This window comes from Psammomys obesus, unplaced genomic scaffold, assembly GCF_907164565.1.
Source record: "Psammomys obesus unplaced genomic scaffold, mPsaObe1.curated_primary_1811, whole genome shotgun sequence".
Taxonomy (NCBI): domain Eukaryota; kingdom Metazoa; phylum Chordata; class Mammalia; order Rodentia; family Muridae; genus Psammomys; species Psammomys obesus.
In genome coordinates, this window is record NW_026596064.1 from 14,454,861 (window position 1) to 14,480,523 (window position 25,663).

At 51.0% G+C, this 25,663-nt stretch overlaps 1 protein-coding gene across 1 annotated transcript in view; it reads left to right on the plus strand.

Moving 5' to 3' along the window:
• Positions 1–20,095, plus strand: part of Adcy5 (adenylate cyclase 5) — a 144,349-nt gene extending 124,254 nt beyond the window's left edge. The window contains exons 13-22 of the mRNA XM_055625232.1: positions 45–132; positions 3,826–3,942; positions 4,345–4,509; positions 5,701–5,876; positions 7,218–7,247; positions 8,080–8,212; positions 12,837–13,100; positions 13,948–14,152; positions 16,321–16,445; positions 17,889–20,095. Of these exons, the coding sequence (XP_055481207.1) occupies positions 45–132; positions 3,826–3,942; positions 4,345–4,509; positions 5,701–5,876; positions 7,218–7,247; positions 8,080–8,212; positions 12,837–13,100; positions 13,948–14,152; positions 16,321–16,445; positions 17,889–18,017 (1,432 nt within the window). The 3' untranslated portion in view covers positions 18,018–20,095. The remainder of the gene's footprint in view (positions 1–44; positions 133–3,825; positions 3,943–4,344; positions 4,510–5,700; positions 5,877–7,217; positions 7,248–8,079; positions 8,213–12,836; positions 13,101–13,947; positions 14,153–16,320; positions 16,446–17,888) is intronic.
• Positions 20,096–25,663: the final 5,568 nt, after the last annotated feature.

The window sequence follows — 25,663 nt, forward strand, 5'->3', positions numbered from 1 at the left end:
CCTACCAGGGTACTATCTCTTCTCACCTTTTTTCTTTCCCCCAGCTCCCTGTTCATGCTGAGTTTCTACCTGTCATGTTTCCTGCTGCTGGCCTTGGTGGTGTTTGTGTCTGTGATCTACACCTGTGTGAAGGTGAGTGTCCCTTGCATGCCATCCAGAGGGCTTTTTACCAGTGGCAGAGGCCATTGCTGAGACCTGAGCATCACTGTTGGCCCAGGTAACGGACATGGGAGTGCATGGTGCTGGTCCCCAGCTGGCACTGATGGCCGTTCATCTTGGCTGCCTCATTAAGACCTTGCTAATCTTTGCAACAAGGTTGTCACTGGTGCTTCAGCGTCGGATGGGACAAGAGGGCTGTTAGCCAGAGCCTGAAGCAGGGTGACCATTCTCTAGAGAATGTGTGTGGAGAGCTCTAGACACAGCCCTCAGTGGCCTCCAGAGCCCTAGAATGGACATTCTCTTAGATTAGGAATGAACCTAGCATGTAGGTGAGGGATATGGTTCCAGAGAGGTACAGAGTTTTAGACTGTTCACACAGTGGGTACCAAAGAGCCCAGCTTCCTGTTCTGTCTTTTATTAGATTTCTCTTGGGCATACCAAGTTGTATCTCTAGGCTTGTATCTCTAGTGCTTGACTCCAGACTTCTGTTTCTCTTGCCCAGCAAGCCTTTGTCACCTTCTCTTCCTTTCATCAGCAGGCAGATGAGGACTCTACACCCTTCAAACCTTGCCCTTCAGTAATCTCTTTGCTTAGCTGCCTTATAGTCAAAAGTCTTGATGGAGCTGCTGTCGGGTCTGGTAGGGATCTTAGGAATTATGTGTGTGGGTTAAAGGTAATTCTGTCTTCGTGAGGAGATGGTGGGTATCTTACTATATTGAAGGATGAGGATTGGCTCTCCTTCCTCAAGGCTGTGACCTTCCTGCTCTGTGTTTAGTCACTTCCTGCTTTGGCCGTGCAGTTGTCAAGGCCTCCGAGCTTCTCAGCCATAGTAGACAGTTCACTCTCTTCATCCATGGAGATAACAGCAAGGCATCAAACTGCCACAATAACCAAAGGCGAAAGCAACCCAGTGTCCGTCATCAGATGACAAGAAATAAAACATGGCATGTAACTGTGATAGATGCGTGCGCAAGCACATGGAGGAGTGATATCCTGTCACATGCTGCAGTGTGGATGGGCCTTAGAGACGCTGCTGAGTGAAAGAAGCCATTCACATACTGTATTATCTCAAATATGTAATTATCTGAGGGACAAATTCGTAAGACAGAAAGATTAGAGGTGCCACACTGGCTGAATGGGGAGTTGTTGCTCAGTGGGTAGTATTTTCACATGGAGTGATGAAAGAATCTTAGAAATGGGTAGCGGATGGTTACACAGTGTTGTGGCTGTAATGAATGCCAAATTGAAATGGCAAAATTTGTTGTATTTTTGCTACAATATGAACATTACAATAGACTGAGCATTCTGGCACAAGCCTGTTACGTCCGCACTTAGAAGACTGAGGCAGGAGGCTAGAGCTCAAGGTTAGACTGAGCTATACGCTGATAACTTGTCTTTAAAAGCTACAATAAGTATAAATAAATATATATTTAGGGTATATGCCCAGGAGTGGTATAGCTGGATCTTGAGGTAGCACTATTCCTAATTGTCTGAGAAAGTGACAGATAATTTCCAAAGTGGTTGTAAAAGTTTACCTTCCTACCAGCAATGGAGGAAGGTTCCTGTTTCTCCACACCCTGTGTCCCAGTTTTTTAATTGGATTATTTGATTTGTTGGTGTTTAATTTCTTGAGTTCTTTACATAGTCTGGATACTAGCCTTTTGTCAGAGGTAGGGTTGGTGAAGATCTTTTCCCAGTCTGTAGTCTGTCATTTTGTTCCCCTGTCAGTGGACTAGGGGAGAGGGATGGGGAGGTAGAGGAAGGGAAGGTGGGATCAGGAGGAGACGAGTGAGAGGGCTACAACTGGGATACAAAGTGAATAAATTATAAATAGTAGTAATAATAATAATAATAATAATAATAATAATAATAATAATAATGCCACAATCGTTTTTAAAATACACCACAGCTAAAATATCATAAAAGTTATTTTTCCTAAACACCAAAGAGAATATATCCTTGGGGGGGTGTGGCTTACCTTGGCTGACATGCATGTGCTCCTGTGCCTCATGCATGTGACTGTAGATGCCTTTTGCCCCTCTTACCACAGTCAGCTGGTAACCACTAATCCACTCTCAATTTGCATGCTCTCCATGTCTCATATGAATGGCCTCATACAACATATCGCCTTTTGAGACGGGCTTCTTTCACTTAGCGCAGTAGTTTCAAGGCTCCCCAACATCATAGCACCATCACTTTCTCCTGCCTTGTGGCTCAGTACATGCACGGTGTGGCTGCAGCGTAGTTTATCGCTTAGTCACTGATGGACTTCTGGGTACCTTTCCATCTTCACCCTACTATGAGCAAAGCTGCTGTGAACTTGGATGCTTAAATGCCTGCTCAAGGCCCCGATTTCAGTCATCCTGTGTACCAAACCCAGTGGGGGAACTGCTGAGTGTGATACTTTGCGCCTGATTTTTCAGGACCCATCAGAGCACACCCACAGCAGTAGTGTTTTTGGCGGTTCCTGCAGCAGCGCATGCGTGTTCTGATTTCCCCGCATCTTTGTCAGTACTTGTTTTGCTTTCTTGCAGGTATTTTCTGCACAGAATCTTTCAGTTGGTTAGCTGTAACTTCCGCAGGTTCTTTTCTTTTTCCAGCATGTGGCGTGGGTGGCTTCTGATACCAACCCGTCGGTGTTAGGTAACAGACCTTGTGGCCTGGCACGTTCTGTTGAAATGCCCAGGGAGGCTGAGGCCTTCAGATGGAGAGAAGCCTCTGCCTACTTTCCTTAACCAAAAGAATTAAGGTGCTCCTGCAGACAGACAGACAGACAGCCTTTAGAGGAGTGTGGCTTGCTCAGGGTCATACAGGGCAGACAAGCCCAGAACACAGGCTTTCTGCTTTCTTTCCCATGCCCCTCCGTCTCCTGCCACCCTCTGTCCTTGGGGCATCCTGAGGTCACTTGCACTGTTGGCAGCAGACAGGCCTCCCCAGGAAGAGCTGAGGCAGCAGAGCTAGGGAAGCCCAGGTCCCCTGCTTTGCTTTGCCAACATCTTTGTTAGCCTCGGTTGTATAGCAGATGAGGAGTGTGTGGCATACAATACCAGTCAAGTGTGTCAGGTGTGATGGTAGAATGGGCTGAGCAGGTTGTCATTTAATTCCTAGAAGTACAGAGATCTTGGAGCAGACATATGGCTTGTCTTACTAGGGAGGATATAGGAAGAGTTGAGGAAGCCAAGTGGCAGCTCCTTGGGACCTACATGCTGGAGAAAATGCTCACCCAGTGCCCTCCTCAGAAGGCCTCCTTCCTCAGAAGGCCTCCTCCCTCCTGTTTCTATGGCCCTCTACTCTTCTGCAGGGCCTCTCTGAATCCCCATCCCTTCTAAGAAGCCTTCCAGGAAGGTCCCCCCGCCCCCCTAGCCACACATACAAACCTTGCATGGCTCTTCTTCACCTCACCGCACCCCCACTGTTTCTTCCTGGTCAGCCCCCAAGGCTTTTCTGCCATTTCCTATCTGGTCAGGGTAGCATCACTTCCTTCATCCTGTCACCTGCCAGCCCCCCCGCCGGTGCTGAGGCTCTGCTGCTGGTGAAGGAGCAGGCAGTGGTGTGAGCTATGCATCCTGGATGGGTTCAGGAAGGTCTGGGGAGCCATGCCGGGCACAGGCTACCTGAGGAGTCCTGGCTGAATTCTGCTCTGTCTCTTCTTCCCTCCCTGCCCAGCTCTTCCCTACCCCCCTGCAGATACTCTCCCGGAAGATTGTGCGATCCAAGATGAACAGCACCCTGGTTGGGGTGTTCACCATCACGCTGGTGTTCCTCTCAGCCTTTGTCAACATGGTGGGTGTCTCCGTAGCCTCTTGGGTGTGTCCCAATTCTGTGGGTTCAATCCAGCGGGCCCCCATGGCTGGCAAACATAGCCCACCTGAGGCTGGGGTCTAATTTGACTTTCACTAGTGTCTCACATAGGCTTTCAGTTCCTTGTTTTCAAGCTAGGAACACAGGGGATGTCTCCAACACAGATTAAAGGGGCCCCACCATTGCAGGGTGCATGGGTAAGGCCATCCCTGTAGCCAGAGCAAAGCTTTCCCTTCAGGCGCCTCTTGTTCCTGGGGTGTGCAACGCTGCTCCCGGAACAGGCTGGCCTGGTACCACCCACCATCCTGTGGGACGTGGCTCCTTGGCCTGGCCTGTGTGTGTATGTGGGGGGTGACCAGCCTCGACACCCTCTCCCCGCCCTAGTTCATGTGCAACCCTAAGAATCTGGTGGGCTGCCTGGCAGAGGAGCATAACATCACCGTGAACCAGGTCAACGCGTGCCACGTGGTGGAATCGGCCTTCAATTACAGCCTGGGCGACGAGCAGGGCTTCTGTGGCAGCTCCCGGCCCAACTGCAACTTCCCAGAGGTTCGGTGACGATCGGGCGGGTAGAGATGGCCGCAGGAGCGGACCTTCCTGCTCCCCCCTTCCCCTCCCCCGAAGGCTCGGCAGTCCGAAGCAACAGTGTAGCCGTAGAGGCACCTTCTCCTGTCCCCTCCCACACCCAAGCCATGTTCTCATTACAAAGACACTGTCCACCACATAGCTGATGTTTAGGCAGGACTTAAGCCAGGTATTGGCTGGATTCTAAGGGGCTTCCATCCACAGGACGGGTAGCTGGGACTCTGATGCTGAACTCGCTGGGTATGCTCTCCCGCCTGCACCACTCTCAGAGACAGGCGGGGGACTTTAGTCACCAGGGACCTCCCTTACAGTACCTCGGTACGCTCTCGAAAGCCCTGGGGCTGCCCACTGCAGAGACATGGTGGCAGCGATAAGAGGGGAGAGAACACTCAGAAGTAACGGTGCTGAATGGAAAGAATCGTACATGCTAATGTCTGGAGATGAAAGACAGAGAGGGCCTGTGAGGTCAGTTGAGCCCGTCCCTCCGTCAGCAAAGGACAGAGGCGCAGAGATTAGAAGAGACTCCTTCAGGGTCATAGGACAGGGCCCCGCTGGTCTCTCCAGATTTGGAACCAGTATGTTTGGACTGCAGAAGCCTTCAGGCTTTAGGAGGAATCTGGGCAGAATATCACGGTAAAACGGTGCTGTCACACGTGTGGATAGTGATGGGAAGAGGAGTAAAGGCACTTGCTGTCACATCAGTTAGGTGGGCTAGTTCCTGTTTGTGCCCCCTCCCCACAGCTGGGTGAGTTCTGAAAGCACCTGCAGGTTTTTAGAACTGTGGATGTCAGGGCTGCAGCCTTTGTTCCCTGCAGTCACTGCTGATGCCGGGCATAGCTCAGTCAGTGTCCATAGGAAGTGTTGCTGATGGGGGAAACTGAGGCGTAGAGAGGACAGGTCGGGTTAGCCTGAGCTTGGAGCTATGCCAGCGTCCACCTGCATCACCTCCCAGGTCCACTCCAGGCTGGAGATGCCCAGCTGGGCTCCTAAGGCTTTTTCTCACCTTCTGGCTGGCTTCCATCAGCAGGAACATTCTCAAACCGCGCTCTCCCACTCCCAGGCCCCTCCCCCACCCCGGGTCAGGTGAGGTGGGGCGAGACAGGGCCTGTAAGGATGAGGGCAGGGCTGGGACCTGAGGCCGCCCTCTCTCTGCAGTACTTCACTTACAGTGTGCTGCTCAGCCTGCTGGCCTGCTCCGTGTTCCTGCAGATCAGCTGCATCCGGAAGCTGGTGCTCATGTTGGCCATCGAGTTCATCTACGTGCTCATAGTCGAGGTGCCCGGCGTCACGCTCTTCGACAATGCTGACCTTCTGGTTACCGCCAATGCCATGTATGCCGCGCCTTCCTTGCTCCTCCACGGGGTCTGGGGCCGGTCCAGGGTGGCAGGGTGGCAGGAGCCTAGGTCCTGGCATCACAGGGAACCTGCGAAGACAGTGTCTTCCTCCTCCCCAAGCCTGTTTATTGAGCAGAGCACAATTTATTGAGCTCTGTTTATTGAGCAGAGCAAGGTCATGGGGCCTTGTGTCTTCCCTTCTGCCCTTCCCATGTTGGGGATCGCACAGGTGACCAGGCCCCACTGCCTTTCTGCCTCTAGTTGGCTAGTCAGTGCTCTCCTCCGGCTTGGGGGCTGAGGAAGGTGAGGAATTCTTCAGTCCACCTACTCAGCTGTTCGTTCATTTATTGGGGAGGGCCTGTGATGAGCAGATCCTGAGCCAGCTAGATCAGAGTAGAACAGGTAATCCAACAGAAAGGTCCTTACCTCATGATAAGAGCAACAGGTGGGAAAATTAAGGCTGGAAATGAGATTTACACAAGAACTCCTGGTGGCAGTGTGGGCAGATGACACAAAGGCACTGCCATTAGGATACTTGAAGGTACTTGAAGCTGGCTTTGAACTCCTAGTCTTCCTGTCTCCATCTGCCTGGGAGCCAACATCCTGCTTCTTTTTCTTTTCCTCCCCTCGCCCTCTGCGCCTCCTCTCTCCATCTATGGATGATAGAAGTAGACAGTGGAGGCCTTTGGTGCTGAGAGACCCTGGTTTTACTCCAGCCGTACTACACAGTAGATAAATAATGCAAGTCATGTTTGCAATTTAAATTTTTTTCCAGTGGCTGTAATTTAAAAGGCAAAAATGTGTGGTAGCTTTTTATTATTGTCCCAGACCCTTGTTTGTACTAGGCAAGTGCTCTACCACAGAGCAACACCCCAGACCAAAGATACAATTAATTTTAAAACAATCCTGTATAGCCACTATATCCAAAATATGATCTTGTAAACATATAAACAATTGCTAGTTATTATGAAACTGTTTTACACTCCCCCCCATATATTTGCAGTATGTTTACATGCACAGACTCCTTTAACTTGCTTTCCTCTTATTCAGGGTCTAGTAGCCACATGTGGCCAGCAGTGGCCTTGTGTGATGGTGCAGATGGCATCACAGGGCCAAGACAGACAGGTGGACATGCGAGGGAGCAGATAGGGTCCGCCTTGGTCAGATGCTAGCTAAGGTGCGCTTTCTGCAAGCCTTACTGCCTGGAGAGCCTTGGAAGAGGAGGGCCGAGCACAGCGGTAGCTAGGCAGTAGAACAGCTTTTAGGGACACCTCAGAAGCTGGGTGTCGGGGTGGGGTGTCCTGGAGGCTGAGCAGTCCGCTCAACTTTTTTTCACAGAGACTTCAGCAACAACGGGACCTCCCAATGGTGAGTGGACCCTTCTGGGATGGGGCCCCATCCCCCCCTTGGCAGAGAAAATACATGGGTAGCCACCCTCCCCAGGTAGGAGGGGCCTTACGATAAGATGAGCCGTGAAGGAGGTGGCTGGGCCAGGCAAGGAGGCCCTCCCTCCAGAGGTAGCAGGGGTCATAGTAGGGCAGTCCCTGGACTGTCTTGACTTCCACACCGCAGGGTGAGCTGACGGCCCCATGCAGTGTCGCCAGGCCCAAGGTTATCCTCCAAGGATTGCTTTAAAGCATTCGGCCTCTGATCTTTTTCAAGCCCTGGGCTCAATATTCTAGACACAGAGCTAGGGGTGGAGCCTGCTTCCCTGCAACTACAGACCCAGTGCAGGCTCTGAGACCAGCCCTGCAGGAGGGTCAGGCATGAGTCAGCCCTGGCACTCAGGCTTTGGGTTGTAGAAGGAGCAGGTTTGGAATGACAGCCTCTACTTGAGGAGGCCTACTTTATGCCAGGTGCCTCACGGAGCACAAATGTACAAGTCTGGAAATGGGGGCATCACCCCGTTTTAGCAGTGCCTGGTTATCTTGACCCTGAACCGCCGCTGCTGCCTTGTAGGAAAGCTGAGTTCATGACTTAAGGTGACCAGAAGGGCTCATCCAGTGACAAGAATATAAGGCACCAGGGGAAAAACTACAGCCCCCACTGCTGTAAGGCTTCCTGGAGGAAGTGCCTCAAGCAGCTTATAGGAAGGGAGGAGGAAGAAGGGAGCTGAAGTGGGAGAAGGTGGGAGGGGACAGTCCTCAGAGCCCGCTGAAGTTCCGGAGTGAGCTTAGGGCTGCTTATCTCTCACTGACAGCCCCGAGCACGCGACCAAGGTGGCACTGAAGGTGGTGACGCCGATCATCATCTCCGTCTTCGTGCTGGCCCTGTACCTGCATGCCCAGCAGGTGGAGTCCACTGCTCGCCTCGACTTCCTCTGGAAACTGCAGGTGGGTGGCCCTGGGCTAGAGCTGCATGGGGAAGCAGCAGGGCTCACTAAACTCACTAGACCTCAGGTGTCCTGTTTTGGTCTCATCTCATCTGACCGCTGCCCAGCACCAGGGAGAGGAGGCACCCAAGAAAACCTGCTGGAGAAAGCTGGCTTCCAGGCTGGATGCCTACACCTTTGATTCCAACCCCTCCCGTGGCTTAGCCCAAGTCCAGCCTCCTTGTCTCGTCTGGCTCCTCACCTAGTAGCAAGCCACTTCTGCCTCATACTTCTTGATGTCAAGGCTCAGGATTGCTGGCTGGGGCAGCACACCCTGCTTTTGGTTGGATGCTGGATGCAGGTGGCCATTTGGCTGTTCCTTCTGTAGGGTGCAGTCCATGGGATCTGGCTGTCAGGTCCTTGGTGGAGGTGCCGTGAGGCTAGGAGATCTAAGAGTATCACTCTGTGCTTTCCCTGGAGAATGTCCCTCCTCAAGTCCCAGCTGTCAGTGAGCTGAGTTGCCACCTGGCATTCTCCTTCTTTGAGGAAGTCCCTAGAGTAGACCAGGACCTGTGGGACCTAGAGCTCATCTCTGCTCACCATTCCATCTATCTTCCTCCATGGGTCCCCATGGTACCTCTCCCAAGATGTACCTGGGCTGTGTATCAAACGCCTCAGGGAGAGTTAGCCTGCTGCTAGCCTCTGCTGCATGGTCTCAATTCCCGCCAGGGGGAAAGCCCTGGGATCTAGAAAGGGCGGGAGGCGGTGTTCCTGTGAGAACTGAGGCCTCCCAGGCCCAGCAGCTCTGACACTCCCAGATAGTGTGGCAATCCCTGTCCTTCCATTGTAGCAGGAAGGACTACTGGGGACAGGGACAAGGCTTCTGTCCCTTTGGCCTGAGGTCCTGCGTAAGCTCAAGCCATTTCAAGCTCCCCCCCATCACCATAGTACCCTTCCACTCTGCCATGCCTGGCCACAGGAGACACAGATTATCTTTCCCTTTGAAACCCTCCCTGCCATGCCCACAGAGCCGCTTCCATGTTTTTATCTTTTTTTAATTTTTATTTTTTGTTTGTTTGCTGTGTGTGTGTTTTACACATATGGATGGATGTGAGTGTGTATGTGGGTGCATGAATGCCTGTGAGTACACAAGGCCAGTGAGCCCCACTTATCCCCACCTCTCAGGGGCTAGGATTAAAAGCTAATCCGACTGTGCCTGGCTTCAAAAACAACCAACCACAGCAAAAACATGGGTTCTGAGGATCAAACTCGAGTCATTGTGGCTAAGAGGCAAGCACTTGGGGCTGGAGAGATGGCTCAGAGGTTAAGAACACTGTCTGCTCTTCCAGAGGTCCTGAGTTCAATTCCCAGCAACCACATGGGTGGCTCACAACCATCTATACTGGGATCTGTGCCCTCTTCTGGTGTGCAGCTGTACATGCAGACAGAATATTTGTATATGTAATAAAGAAATAAATCCTAAAAATAAAGAAGAGGCAAACACTTTAGGGCTAAGGAGAGACTGAGTTCTCTCCCTCAGCCTTGGGCAAGTTTTTAAAAATAATTTTCAATCTGCTGGAGAGCTGCAGGAACTACATGATGAGCTCCGGCAGTCCCATCCTTGACCTTTGGTTTTTGTGCTCCACCCCCATGTATTCTTTCTGACATGCAGCCCTCAAGCTTTGGACACCCAGTGTCTGTCTTCCCAGGGGGCCCTGCATTGCCCCCTGTCCTGTCCCTTCCCTATCAGAACTCACGGCATTCTGGCCACGTCAGGTTTTCCCAGCTGTTCTGATTTTGGCCCCGACCCTCTCTAGGAGAATTCAGAATTCACTCATCAGGTCTCCTGGGTTTTCACATCTTTGAGTCTTAACTAGTCGTAAAGATCTTTTGAGTCCATGTCCTTGTGCCGACTTGGTCCATGCATTTCTGGAAGAGACCCGGGAGAGGTGCTGGGCATGTGAGTACCTAGAGCTGGCTTCCTCTCTCCTCCCTTCCTCCCTCATCCCACCATGGTGTTGATCCTGACCACCTGCTGGAGCTGCCCTTGACCACACTCTCCCCCTCTTTATACCTTTCTGTAAGGTGGTACAACAGTCTTCTGATCCTCAGCAAATCTTCACTTCCAGCCTTTGCATCTGTTGATTCCTGCTTGTGTCAGCTCGCATAGAGCTGCCATTCAGTACCTTGGCAGGATGGTCCATGCCTATGATACTAGTACTTTGGAGGCAGAGACAGGAAAGAGGGTTGTTGCAGGTTTGAGGGCAGCATAGTTTATATAGCAAGTGCCAAACCAGCCAGGGCAACATAACAGGATCTGTTTCTCAACCTGCCCCCACCTGCAGAAGAGAGATGTCGACTGTGATGCTCCGTGTCTGTCCTTCCTTCCTTTTTACGTGGCATTATGCCATCAGGAGGAGTTCCTGGCCATTAATCTGTTTCTTCGTTTACCCGTCTATATTATCACTAGTTCACAGTTCCTTAAGCCCGTGAGTTAGGATCTGCCCCTTGCATTTATTTTCATGCTCACATCACTGTAGGTTTGGCTAGTACACATTTCTTCAAGCTGGTGGCTGTCATTGGACACATCCCCACCGCTCTTTCACACATCCCCAAGCTCAGCAAAATGTTGAAGCTTTGCAGGTACTTTCTTGGCTTTGGGCCAGGACTCTGACTCCTTTGAGGATCTCTGGTTTCTCCTGATGGAGAATCGTGTTTAGAAACCGAGATCCGAGCACCCAATGACCCATCCAGGCCTCTGCGCACACTGCTGGGAAATGAGTATCAGTGGACATGGGCACAGACTGATGTGTTGCACAACTTCAGGTGTTCACGGTTTTTTCAGTTATGATCTCCTTCCAAAACCTAATCTTTGGTCTAGTGCCTCTGGCTTCTTTCAGGCCTCCCCACTCTGTGCTTGGGAGTGGTACCTTGGCATCTGAGATCCCCACCTCCCCTTATCTCTCCTAGTTACTGATGAGCTTGGCAGTAATAGTCCCCCTCCTCTCAAGCTCCCTTGGGTCCTTCCCTGAGACCCTCTGCTCCCTTGTAATCTACCTCTCCCCACATTCCATAGAGTGGTCACTTTGCTCCTCAGCTTCTGATGGCTGTCCTCTAGGATGTAGGGCATGGACTCCAGTGTGAGTGGCTTGTCCCTGTCACAGGCCTGTGATGTGGAAGCTGACCAGGAGGCTTATGATGCCAGCAGGTCTTTCCAGCTCCTGTTCTTCTTGGCTTTGAGGGAGCTGGTAGGACAAGAGCCAGCAAATAGCAATAGAAACATACAAGTGGGCCTTGCAAGGAAGGAGTGATCGCCACTCCCCGCCCTTCATGGCCCTTCACCTCTGCACCCATCTGCAGCCCTGGTAGAAGGGCATGTGCTGAGAACTGGCTCAGGGGCAAGAGCAGGTGGCTGCTATTCATGGGGAGAGACGTGGTCAAAGTGCCCGTCTCGTAGGAACATTACGTCACCAGGCTAAAGGCAAGGCAGGAAACTGGTTCACACCACTGGACTTACCCAGCCACTCACGGTGTCAGGAGTAGAGGTGGAGGTAGGCAGAGGTCCCTAGGTCTCAGTCTAACCTGAGTTCTCCCAGCTCCAATTCCAGTGGTTCTGAAAAGTCACCCAGCTGTGGAGATGAGATCTTCTTCCCTGGAGTTCCTGGGCCTTCTGCCTTGGGACTTTCCATCCCCTCTGGGTTCAGATCCTATAGCCTTGGAAGGTGTGCTAGCTCCTTTCCTTGGACAGGTCACTGTCCACAGGGAAAACCAGGACCCTGAGATACAGCTGTGGCCGGCTAGAGAATCTAGTTGTACTGAAACTAGTCTTTTTTGTTGTTGTTTTGGAAAGCTCAGGGACACTGGCTGGGTCTTTTAAACATCCCTGCTGGAAATAACTTCTCTGCCAACCCACATAGCCACTCCCAGGAAGAAAACCATTTTGTCTGCCATCAAGGGTGGAAGATCTGGCTTACCCTACTCTGAAATCCATACCTGCCACTCTGGTCAGGTGGCTCCTTCCCACATCCCTGTGCACAACCGCACCTCTGTTCCAGCCTCATTCGGGCTAACCGTTACCTTCATGCAAGAGCACTGCACTGGAAGATGAGTGGCCACAAACTCCGTCTGTGCAGACTCCAGGACTCAAACTGGGAAAGCCATAGTCAGTGAGGCGGTGTCCCCTTCCCACCCTGGCTAACAGCATTCCTGCTGGCCTGCTGGCCCTGGCTGGCTCCAAAACAAGTCTCCTCTAATGGGAAGCAGATACGGCAGGACCCGGGCCAAGTTCCTGAGGGGCCAGCCCAGTAGGGTTGTTCTGGCAAGCTGCTTTCCTGGTTTCATTTTCTAATCCTGAGAAAATGCAGGGTTAGGGTGTGGCGGAGGGCTGTTTGGAGTGTGGGTTTGGATGATTGATCTTCTCAGTTGCCAGGTCCAGTCTTGGGGAGACCTGCGCTTCCTCTTTGCTCCCGCCCTCCATGCGCGTTGCTTGCCACAGGCGGTGGGGTTGTCAGCCCCTCGTGTCTCCTCCCGTGGTCAGGCACACTGTGTGGAGAGCATGTGGAGGCGGGGACTGCCGGGAGGGGAGGCAGCTGGCACTTGTTGGCGCCGCTGTTTCCGCTTCCTCTCACTGGGTCTTCTGTCCCCAGGCCACGGAGGAGAAGGAGGAGATGGAGGAGCTGCAGGCCTACAACCGGCGCCTGCTGCACAACATTCTGCCCAAGGACGTGGCTGCCCACTTCCTGGCCCGGGAGCGGCGCAATGACGAGCTGTACTACCAGTCCTGCGAGTGCGTGGCTGTCATGTTCGCCTCCATCGCCAACTTCTCCGAATTCTACGTGGAGCTGGAGGCCAACAACGAGGGCGTCGAGTGCCTGCGGCTGCTCAATGAGATCATTGCAGACTTTGATGAGGTGCTTCTGGGGCCCCTGCACGTCCCCACTGTCCCATTCTCCATCCGGCAGGGGCTCTGACGGCAGGAACCTGGCTATGTCCCAGATGCCATCATGGCTCCTGGCACAAATTACAGTGAGACGGCTGAGGCCTCACACCCTAAGTGTCCAGCCTAAGGACACTGTGCTGACGTGTGGGAGCTAGGGTTTCTGCCCAGCTCTTTGAACTTGAGCCATCGTGGCCCCAAGGTTCGAGATGGCCCAGGATTTGTCAAGGGCTTTGAGAGCAGGAGGAGCCTGGGCAAAGGAAGAAGGCAGGCAGGAAAATAAACCATTGTTAAACCTTTGCCGAGTGCCCAGTGTGTGCAGGGCCCCAGGGAGGCCTCAGTCATGTCAGGAGTGGGCTACAATCCAGAGGGGTGAAGATGCACTATTTGAAGGTCTGCTGCCATGGGGCTTCCAGTGACTAGAGTTGGGTATAGGTGTCTCTGAGCTTCCCAGAAGCCCATGGATAGAGAGAGAGAGAGAGAAAAAAAAAAAGTGACTTGCTAGATAAGTTGGGGAGGGGTTTTCATGGCTGGGGGACTGTGAGACTCCCTTGTCAGGGACATGAGACCTGGTAATGGTTAGTGGCTCTGCCCTCCAGGGCTCTTGGTGTGGGGATACAGGTAGGCCCTCTCTAGCGAAGCAGTGGGGGAGGGGGGCAGCTTTACCACAGAGCCTTGGGCACCTCACTCTGAATTGATGCCCTGGGTGTGTGAGGAGGGGACTCACAGAAGGCGGCTTCCGGGCTTCCTTCCACCTTCCCATCCTTCTTGTGAACTTCAGTGCCCCACTGATGACTCAGGCCCGAACCCCTTCTCTCTAGATCATCAGTGAGGATCGGTTCAGGCAGCTGGAAAAGATCAAGACCATAGGTAGCACCTACATGGCTGCCTCTGGCCTCAACGACTCCACCTATGACAAGGCAGGCAAGACCCACATCAAGGCTCTTGCAGACTTCGCCATGAAGCTGATGGACCAAATGAAGTACATCAATGAGCACTCTTTCAACAACTTCCAGATGAAGATCGGTGAGGGGGCTTGTGGGTAGAGAGGGCTTTGTGGGTTCCATGCTCCATCCCTATCCACTGTCCATCTAATGGTAGAAGGCAAGTCTTATTCCAGACTCCTTCAGGAAAAAAAGCAGCCAAAACTAAATACTTGCTGCATTTTCCATACAGAACGTGCATATTAGCAAATGTATAAACATATTCAACAGACACTCTGTTAGCAAAATGAGTAAAGTGGACTACTTTATGAAAATAGCCAGATAATACTGACAAAATGATTTTATTTCAGTCTTCCTGCCTCAGCCTCCCAAGTGCTGGGACTGCGTACGTGAACTATCATCTCTGGCATGTTTCAGCTTTTTAAAGCAGAGTGATCTTTAAAAACGTTTCTTGTGTGTATGGGTTTTGTCACATACGTGTTTGTGCACCCGGTGCATGCCTGGTGCCCGCAGAATCTAGAAGAGTGTGTCAGATCCCTGGAACTGGAGTTACAAGTAGTTGTGACCCGCCAAGTGGGTGCTGGGAATTGAACTCAGGTCCTCCGGAAAAGCAGCCAGGGCTATTTATCTCTCTAGCCCCTAAAGCAGGGTGATCTTAAAGTGACTGGGTGGTTTAGTGCTGAGTTCTTGCTGTGAGCCCAAAGCAGCTACCCTGCAAGCTGGGTAGTCCACACACACTGGGGTAGGCAGCAAGGAGGGTGTGACGTGCCAAACTTGCATGTCTTCACTTGACCGCGTCTCTTGTGTTTCCAGTTCTGAGGACTGAACCCAGGGACGCACCTTTTTTTTTTTTTTTTTTTTTTTTTTTTCAGACAAAAACTGAGCTATACCTTTGGGATCCATCCTTTAGCAAAGAGAGCTTACTTGCTTACCTTGTGTGTGCGCATGTGGAGGTCAGGACAGTGTACAGGCATCAGTTCTCTCCTTCCACCATGTAGGTCCTGGAGATTGAGCTCAGGTTGCCGGGCTGGGTGGTAAGCCCCCTCAAGTTTCAGCTCTGCAGAAGAGCAGAAAGAACAGTGCAGAGAACACCCATGTCCGTACCCACACAGCAGTGCCCCCAACTCCACCATCCACAGAACGTGTCGACAACTGCACCATTGGGGACACTGTTCCCCGGAGGACACAGGGCCATGCGTCAGCGCATTTGCCTTCACCTCGCAGCTGCTCAGTCACGGCTGCGGTTCATTGTGCAAAGGGAAGTTAGTCAAGGGCGGTCCTCCCTTCTCTTGAGGCTTGTAGCGGTTGAAGATGTTTTCAAAAAGAGCAGACCTTTGCTCTGGTCAAAAGTTTTTATGCATTATCAACTCCCTGAGTATGTCTCAAGTCATAAATGATTCAGATGTCTTTTTTTTTTTTAAAGTAACAGTAATTCACAAAAATACTGGCATTTTGGTTCTCAAAATTAGCACATTAAATTGAAATATTGCATCACTAAAAACTAATATTGCAAGCGTTAATGTCCCCAGGAGATATTTTGTTCCGGCCCGAGTGTCAGGAACTGGGCCGTCCCTGAACAGAATGTTTATTCTGCCCCTCTGGGCACAGTGCTTTGTGGATTGAGCCTGCCTGCTGAAGGCCAGGCATCTACTGTAGTCAACACATGGCCCGTGCCTGCATTAACTCTGCCCTTAGTTTCAGGTAATGCTGCTCCATTCATGGTATCCTGCTATAGTCCTTTGGAGCAAGTCTGCTGTCTCCTCCGAGTTGGTGCTGATATATGTTATCAGGAGGGAAGATTAGGAAAAGGCACTGGGCAGCTGGAGCTGGCCTAGCGGTTAAAGAGCACTTCCAAAGTACCCGGGTTTGAGCCCCAGCACTCCAGTCCAGTGAGCCGCCCTTACGCCTGCTCTGGGGTACTGAGATGCCTCCTCTAGCCCCTGCAGGCACCCTTGAATGCATGCGCCACACATGAATAAAATGTGTTTTAGAAGAGAAGGCACTGGGCAGTGCTGGACATCCCTGGCGACCTTGAAGGGGGCACACATGGCAATGGACTTGAGGGTTGAGGTAAGGACACAGTGCCAGTGGATGTGTGCATAGATCCTTGCTTTCTCAGGATCAAACTTGGTCTCAGTCCAGCAGGAGTCAGGAGCACCGGCCATGTGCCAAGAGATGGATGCTAGCACTAGCAAGCAAGGTATGTGTTGGTCTTAAGCTGATGAGTATGGCTGATTTCTGTCCACACAGGGCTCAACATTGGACCCGTAGTGGCTGGGGTCATCGGGGCTCGCAAGCCTCAGTATGACATCTGGGGCAATACAGTAAATGTGGCCAGCCGAATGGACAGCACTGGGGTGCCTGACCGCATCCAGGTGAGTGCAAATGTAGCTACCACTCAGCCGTTCACATGAAGGGCCCCTGTTGCCCTCGTGCTAACAGATTTTCACTGTAGGCCACACAGAGTTCACAGTTAAAGTTTCTCTTCCGATCCAAGGGTCCATGTGCCAGTCAGGACAGACATCCCAGAGGTTTGGCAAATAGGGCTGGTCCATACCTTCAGTACCTTGGACAGAGCTGCAGGCTGGTGCACAGAAGGAATTGGTGGGGCAGGCCTCACTGAGAGTGCTAACGGATATATAGGAGGATGCAGACAGAGGCAGGGACCAGGTCTCACCCAGTGGGGCTTGTAGTTCTGTAGGCCTGATGAGGCTGCTGGTGTCTTTAGAGCTCCAGTATCCAAGGGGAATGGGAATTGCTTTCTGCTTCCCCATCCTTTGCAAGCTGGTGCTCATGATCCCTGGGCCTGCAGCTCCTTAGTCCCTTCCTTCACGTTCCTCAGACTTCTGAGTCTTCCTGTTCCACTCACTGCCACACACCTGAAAGTCCTGGTGCAGCTGTGGGAAGCCAGCTTCCTTGGCCTGTTTTTGCAAGTGCTAACTGTACCATGTCAAAGTTTTTCTGAATGTCCCCTCATTTGTCTGCCCTGCCCAGATAGACCCAGCCTACAGAATTGTGGGCGCTGTCCAAGGTACCAGGCCTTTCCCTACCTCTACTCTGTGCCAAGGAGGGACTTGGGGAGTGGGGGTAGGGGCTGTGAAGGACAAAGGCTGTGTGTATATATAGAGAGTATCTAACCTTCCACTGGAGCTCAGTGTGAGATGGTCAGCAGCCCACCTTAGTCTTGCCATGTGGGCTCACACAGTGCCCAGCACCTGCATGGCTACCCGGCCAGTTGGGAGTTCTGAAAATACTTGGTAGCAAAGGATGGCACCAGTGTCACCCACACAAGAGAATATAACTGGTGAAGCCCCAGTGAGTTTTCTTTGTCTGCAGAACCAGACAAAGACAGGCCTGAGCTCTGGAGTGACATCCCGCTGCACATTTCTTTAGCTTTAGGCATGGGAATAATAGGCTCCTATAGAGAGATGAAATGAGACCAGAGGTGGCTGTCTGTTGTCATGGAGCCATACTCTCGGCAAGACCCAGGTCCTGCCCTCCACTATTGGCAGTGTCTGTTTCCTGAGTTCCTTGGGCCTTCTCTGGAAGGCACAGAGTTTATGAATCCTAGCCCATGCTCCAAATAGCTCATTATATGCCAAGTGCCTGGGTACTTGTCCCAGTGTCCAGCCTGGGGAGGTGCTGACCACCACAGCTACCACCACTCTGTTTTTCTAAGATGTCCCTTATTGTCCCCAAGACTCTGGGGTGGAGGGCCTCCCCTACTCTCATTTAAGGGCAGCAGCAGAGCACAGAGGTAGCTGCCCATGGCGGCTCATGGATAAGGTCACTGATAGCCTGTCCTCTCCCTTCCTCAGGTCACTACAGATATGTACCAGGTGCTGGCCGCCAACACATACCAGCTGGAGTGCCGGGGTGTGGTCAAGGTCAAGGGCAAGGGTGAGATGATGACCTACTTCCTCAATGGAGGGCCTCCCCTCAGTTAGCAGATACCAGCCAGAGGTGCCAGCATCCTGGCCTCCAGAGGAATGGAACGGCTTCTTCGTGCACCGTGGGTAAATGGGGCCTGTGCTCCAGTCTCACAGCTGTGCTGGTAAAATTTCCACTTTGACTCAGAAGCAACTTCTGCCTTTGCTGGTGGGCATGGCCTCTGGCCTGGGCCCAGGGTGTCAGCATCCTGCGGGCACCAAACTGACCAAAGATGTTTCCCTTGGCAGAAGATTCCGCTAGACTCGAGTTGAGCCTTGAGTTTTCTGACAGCTGCTACTGCTGCATGGTGGAGGTGCCTTCACTGGCGGTGCCCTGTGGCACACGGTGGCTGGCCTGAGGACAGGTCTTGGCCATGATGGGGAGGTAGGCAGGCTCGAAGCTGGCCTGGCGGCCTCAAGGGTCTGCTCTTCCACCGTGGAGAGGCCATGCCCCCTGGCAGGGCTTTGGGGACAGGAATGCAGGAACTGGAGAGGTGTGGCCTGTGCCGTCCTCTCCCCACACCTCCATGCACACAGACAATACCCTGTAAGGGAAACAGGACTATTTGACAAGGGGGAGGCAAGAGGACACCAGGCAAGGAGTGGTGGGCTCTGAGCAAAAGAAAATATTTATTAAATAAAACAAAACAAGTTTTCTGTGCCCTTCTTTAGACCATGCTAGTTGTATGCGTGTGAGAGACACACAAGCAATCGAGGATGCACTGGGGTAGGGAGGTGGGAACCCCAACTTGTCTTTTTGTATTTTTTATTTTGTATTATTGAAACCTTGGAGATCTAATATGCCAAAATCTATATTTTGTAAATTCTCTATATTAGGAAACAGCTGTGCCCGTCAGGGCATTTCTGCTCCTCTGTACTGTACGTGTGTCTGTGTGTGTACTGGTGTGCGTGGATGTTCTTCTCATTTCAGACTTGGCAGTTGTGTTTTTTTTTTTTTTTTTTTTTTTTTTTAGGCACAGCCAGAGCAGGGGTGTGTGTTCTTTGGGGGTACCACACTTTCCAGTTAAGTAGAAGACACAGGGACCATGCTGGTCCCTCTTCTTCTAACCCCTGCCTGCATACATCCCACTTTCCAAGTAAATTAATGCCAACAGAACGGAAGCCAAAGGCACTGCTCCCGTCCCAGGGGGTGTCAGAAGCATTCTCCACTTATTAGTGCTTTCCTTCACCAGAGATGGTGCATGAGGTCCCCGCCCCTCCCAGAGGAGCTCCTGCAGGTTCCTGGGTACTCTGCGGTGGCTAGGGCTGGAGGAAATCCAGGCTTTCTGGCACACTCATCTGGCCCAGGTGCAGGGGCCTGTCTTGGAATGGGTGCCTGTGACCTGGGATGGGGGTGTAGCCTTGCCTTCCACCTGCTGACACAGGAGAGGGAAAAGCCACAGGGAAAAATCAGCAAAAATTTTGTCTAGTTTTGGTGGGAGGGGACAGTTAAATGTACTGAGGGGAAAATACTATTTTTATAACTCCTAAGAGCACGTTTGGAAAATGATCTACTACCAGAGATAAACTTGAACAGCGTCCTTACTGTCTGTCCCCAGATCTTATTGCTTCTCAGGGTGTAGTCATTCTCCCCTTCAACAGGAGAGTAAAGGTGAGGTGGCAGCTATGTGCCAGCTCGGTGTTAGTGTGATGCCTGACTTCACCCTTCCCGTGTTGGAACCCAGCCCTGGGAAAGGAAGTATGGGCCCAGAGCTGCCGCAGCTGCATCTGGTCTGTGCCCCGCCACTCCACCCCCGAGTCCTGCGCTGCCCTCACCTCTGGCCCAGGGGGCTGCTTCTCTCGCATTGTTCTCAGTTCCCAGCCCTCCACATGTCCCGCCAGTGCCAGTGGGGTTTTGTTTGGCCAGAGTACAGTGTGCGTGCTGAGTTTATACTGTGTTCTCCCGTGGGGCGGGGCCTCGTGGAGGCTCCTCCCCATTCTGGCAGTGACTGGTGACCGTGTGCAGTGCTAGCTCTTCGTTCCCTCTAAGGGGTGTGCACTCTTTTTATTCCTGCTCTTGCAAAAATGATACAATTATGATTTCCCATGGAAATTGAAAAGTCTATTTAAATAATTTAACTATTAAAAACACTTTCACTGGTACCGTGTCCTGGTCTGATTTTCATCTTGGGTCAGGGTCCAGGAAAGAATGTGTCAGAAGGAAAACAAAGAGTAGGCAGACCATTATTGGAAGGACCTGAGGAGATAGGCAGTGTGGTAAGCAGATCTGACCTGCACAGCTGGTGACAGCTGTGTTTCCTTGTTAGGCACCATACAAATGCCACCTCACCAACAACTCCTGGCCATCACATTTCACTGAGGGAGAAGCTGTGGCACAGAAAGCTTTTCCTGTCTGTTTAAGGCCACACGGCTGTAACAGGAGGTTCAGAACAAGTCTACGCTGCTGTCAGGGACCACACAGGGAACAGATTCTGTTTGCTGAAACCATGAAATTCAGGTTAACTGGGTCCAGGAAATAATTCTAGAGTATGGGCACATTAAATTGGACACAGGTCACATGAAGGAACCTGTGGGAAAGAGTTTACTGGCTTCACAGCGGCAGTGACCATACATTTCTGGGCATGATAGGCCTAAGACCTCATTAGGGTTTCAGATATGCCTTGGAAAGATGTGTGTTATAGAGGCAGGGGCTGAACTCAGAAATTCCCAAGCTGGGGCACACCAATCGGAAAGAAAATGCAATGATTGATAAGGAAATTCAAACCAGCACCCGGGAGGCAGAGGCAGGCAGATCTCTGAGTTTAGGGCAAGCCAGAACTACGAAGAGAGACCCCGCCTATTAAAAAATTTTTTTTCATCCAAATGGGAACCTCAGCCCCTAAAGAAATCCTACCTGTTGTGGCTGGACCTTCGGGCACCCCTTGAAATCCCTTGCATACACATACAGCCACAAGATCACACAAGGGAGCAGCTCAAATGCCCTTCCCATGCCCATCATGCTTACTGAGTATACCCTAAGACTAGATTCTGCTCTACATTTCTTCCTAAGCATATCCACATCTAGAAAGCTAATTCGTAGAACATATTGGAAAACGTTCCACTGGTATACAGGTCAGGTTCATGCATGCCATACTGTTTGTAGCAAATACCAGATGTGGTAAGTAACAGAGCGTAGCAGGAGGTTAGTGAGAAATTGGCAGAGAGCCACAAGGACTTCCTGTATTGGAGAAGATGAAGCTGTCTTGAAGCCATACTACTTTACAACTTTCGAAGTTGCAAGTCCGTTTATAAACTTCAAGAGCAAATATGAGTCATTTGTATTTACAAAATGCAAATGTTTCAAAGTTGCAAGTTCATTTATGAACTTTCAAATGCAAAAGCCATACAATCGTAATCAGTAGACCCTGAGCTTCCCAGTGCCGGACAGCAATGCTGCACCCACTTACCCGGGCAGGAAGCACTTAAGAACTAGGAGGTGAGATGCTGGGAAGCAGCACCAGGGAGCCTAGCTGCTCCAGAGCTAGAGAATGGCAACAGCAGCGACGACTCCTGAAAACCAGAGCTTCTGCGTCACTGCCTAACGTAGTGACATGCTTAAGAGAATGAATGCATACCTTGGAGGGCGTCTTTTGGTGGCGTCTTTGGTGGCTTGCGGCAGGTCAGGAGGGCATTGGTGCGCCTGAAGCTGCTGGGATCTTCACAAGCAGTGTGCCACTTGCCCACAATGCCCTGGACACAGCTAAGGTCTGTAGGAAGGGATCTGTCACTTCTCCGTGCCAAAGGTTAGTGACTGAGCTGCTGAGATAGCTCGGCAGGTAATGCTCACTTGCTACCAGGCTTAGTAACCTGAATTCGGTCACTGGGACCAACATGGTAGACTCTAGAACCCGTTCCCACAAGTTGTTCTCTGACCTCCAAGTGCACATTATGGCATGAAGACATGCACACACACATATGTATGTACACATATTTTATATAATATGCAAATGTTTACTTTTTTTTAAAGTTGGTCATCCTTGATCCTTCTAGAACTTCTGAAAGCCCTCAGGGCTTGTTTCAGGGTTGGGGCCAGGACACACAAGTACACAGCCTTTTTGCTATTTTGCTGGTCCTTCTTACCTTCAGGGTTCTCCCTCACACAAGAACACAGCCCAGTCAGGACAGCAGCCAGGCTCCCCTCTGGCATTCTATTTGTGCAGCTCTTTACCCGCTTTCTGAGTGCCAGAACACACGTATAACACCAACAATTAAGATTATAATTTCAGAGCTACAGGCAGGGACCAGTGAGGCAAAAAGCATCATGCCCCAGGGACTGTAAGGCCCATGCTCTGCCCTCAGCAGCAGCCATGCGGGACAGCGACACCACTGGGGGCTCTGCCTTGATGCTCTGAACCGCCGGCTGGGGGAGGGGGCCGTAGGTGGGGAGGTCACAGAGCAGGGGGGTCTAGAGAAAAGGGAGAAGGGGGACAATGGAGGTTGGAAAGGAGGCTTGTAGCTCAGTAAGGCACCCTCCCAGCCCTCCACCTCAGCTCTGCAGTGCTACCAAGTGGGGCAGGGCCACCCCAGCTCCTGGTGACAGCACACTTTCCCCACCTTCCAAGAGAGAGAACTCACTGGGACCTTTCTGTTTTCACACTGGCCAGCTTCTAATTCGGGCTTAGCTGGCTGTAGGCTCCTATTTGTCAGCGTCTCTGCTTATCCTTATTTTCCCTGGTTTTTTCAGTTTTGCAAAATTGGATTTCCCACTTTGTCACTTAGACACAGTGGCACTCCCTACTGGCTCTCATCTTAATCTTTTTATAAGAGCAATACACCTTAGTCTTTTTATAGCCATGCTATATTTGTGCTTTTCAAGAATGCCTTTCAGCTGACAGAACTGTAGGTTGCAGGTTGCTGGCTGCCTGGCCCCTACCTCTCAACCCTCCCATGAATGCCGACTCACAGGGGCACTAGGGGCTGGTGTCATCTAAGACTGTCGTGTAGACAGATGGGTATACTCAAAGCAGAGCCTGTTGAGGCCCAGATTCTAGTGCCACAGTGCATAGGACAAGGTCTCCCAGCAGCCTTATCCTTTGGGACTGGGAGGGAGGGGACTGAAGGGCATAACTTACCTCTTTCAGGGTAGCACTGCATCCCTTCCTCAGGATATTGAGGTAACACACATTTCCTGCACAAAGCACCTGACAAACAGCAGGTATGAGGCAAGCGTGGTCCTTCCCTTCCCTTTTTGGATGTCTGCCCAGGCACCACTGCTTGCTAGACATTTCTACAGGATCCTCCCCTAAGGGATGGTTTCTAAAGCCCTTTGTGCAGGGATTTATCACATTCGTGAGCATGGTGGCCATGGCTTTCTGCCTGCTACTGGCCCCAGGGTTTTACCCACACCCATTCACTTAACAATCCTACAACAGCCCTACTCACTGCACGTAGTAAGAAACTGAGGCAGAAAGGTGTCAGAGACATGCAAGGTCACAGCACAAGTAGGAGAGAACCAGGGAGTCTGGATCCTAACAGTGTAAACTTCAGAAAGCTGTTCCCTCTGTGTTTCCTGTTTCCAGATCTAGGGACTCATAGCAGAATTCCCAGGAAATCACCCCAAGCCAAAGAAACTAGAGTATTCTGGCAGCATCCTGGGAAAGTAAAGGTTTTGTAACACAAGACTCAGCAGTAACACATAAATACTAAAAATGTCTGAATCCCTTGACCTAAATCTGGGTGCTTTAATTCCATGCTCTTGAGCCATCTGTCCTGTCACAATTAGAAATGCAACTACTTTATTCCTCTGAGGATGTATGTATCACAGGAGTTAGCACTGACTTTGCCTAGTATTTAAAAAGCATATTACCTGCATACATATGTAGTTACACAGGCATCCATGAAATATGGTTTCAGATCATATAGTATATAAGAGCATGAGTTCCTAGTAAAGTCAATCTGGGTTAAAATCCTGGTGCCACTACAAGGATTAGAGTGACTGTGGTCAACCATGTGACATCTTTAGGGTGTGGGCAGCTCATGTGTAGGAAAGCATGCCTTCAAGATTGCTGTGAGGACAACAGTCACATTGCAGAGCACACAATTCTGTTTTCCCTCTATGTCTCATCTGTTTTCACTACTGCTATAATGCTGTTATACACACACCAAGAATTTCCTTTCTCAGACACAGTGTAGTACAGACAGATGTGCTCTAACTTCTAAGTAAAAATCCAAATCGTAGTAGCAACTTTACACACCGGTGGCTGGCATGATACCATACCATCTTGACCCAAGTTTTACCTCTCCCGAATGGAAATGAGGTAGTGTCTCCTGTTCCCAGGCTACCTTAAGGTATGGCATACAGAAGTACAAAAGGCGTGAGCAAGCATTACTGGAGCACAAAGTACAAAGGCAACATAATGTTTGCTCACCTTTAGGCAAGGTTGTTTGTACAACTGGCACAAAATAGTCAAGTGGTCAAGACGGCTAGGGATGGACACCTGGGCCCTCATGGGGACCCCAGATGAAGCTTGACAGCTCCCTGGCCTTGGGTGATGCTGCATGGCTGTGCTGTGCTGTACTGTGCAGCAGAAAAGGGCAAGTGTGAACCAGGGGTGAGGCTGGGCTGAAAACAGTTTGTTGCCAAGGAAACACCGAGAAGAATTTGTGATGCCAGGGTACTGATTTCAGGAACCTCTGAGTTTACTACAGTCTGCAGGTGTGCAACCATTTACACATCAGCACTGCCAAGGCACAGGGCACCAGGTACCCATGTGTCAAGGACAGTCCTGATAACTAGGATGCAAACCACGTGGCTTCTAAGCACACAGAGTTTCGACATTTACTGCATTTCATCTGCCTAACCGTCTATTTGAAAGCTTGGCCATTAGAGTCAGCGGCAGGGGCTACTTTTCTTTGGAACAGCCAGTGCATAAGCAGGAGGCTGCTGTCTGCCAGCAGCCCCAGAGCATGAGTGAGCGTGACCAGATGCCTCTCACCAAGTGGCAGAGACAGACATTTGCTGCACTCCTGCCTGCTTGGCCCTCGCCAACCTATTCACAACTCTTAGGGTTGCAGGAGATTCCCTTGCTGACTTTTAGTGAGGATATTATTAAATCCAGCTTAAACAAAATAACAGGCTCTACTTACCACAGCATTTCTAGGTAGAAAGATTTCACTTACTCGAGGATTAGAGTGAAGAAAAAGACTAAGAAATCGTGACCATAGGCAGAATGAAGCCCTCAAGTGACCTGGAATTTGTGGTAAAGCTAAGTGTTCACTTTGGTCTAAGTGGTGGACGCTTTTGAAATCATTTATTTGTCCTTTAACCGCACACTCCATGGCAGCTCTAACAAAGTAAATCTGGCTTCTTAAATACTAACAAGAGTGATAAGCATACACTCCACCATGCCCCGCTGCAAATCCAGCAGCTTAGAACGTGTCCTTAGGTCACTTAAGCCTTCTAGGGGAAAAAGGCCAAATAAGTATCTATTTGGAGGTTGGCTAACTTCTGGAGCACAGAGGGGTCACCCTGAGTCTGTACCACAAGGGCGAAATCTCAGGCCAAGACTGAGACTGGCCTCTGTGGAGCCTTGCCAAAGCCACGGATGAGTGGTGTTCCTGACACGGCCTAACTGAAATGTACTTTTCCAGACTCAAGTCTGCTGTGAAAAAAAAAACCCACATTGCAAAATGATTGTATTAAGCTAGGAATAGCACATTGCGTT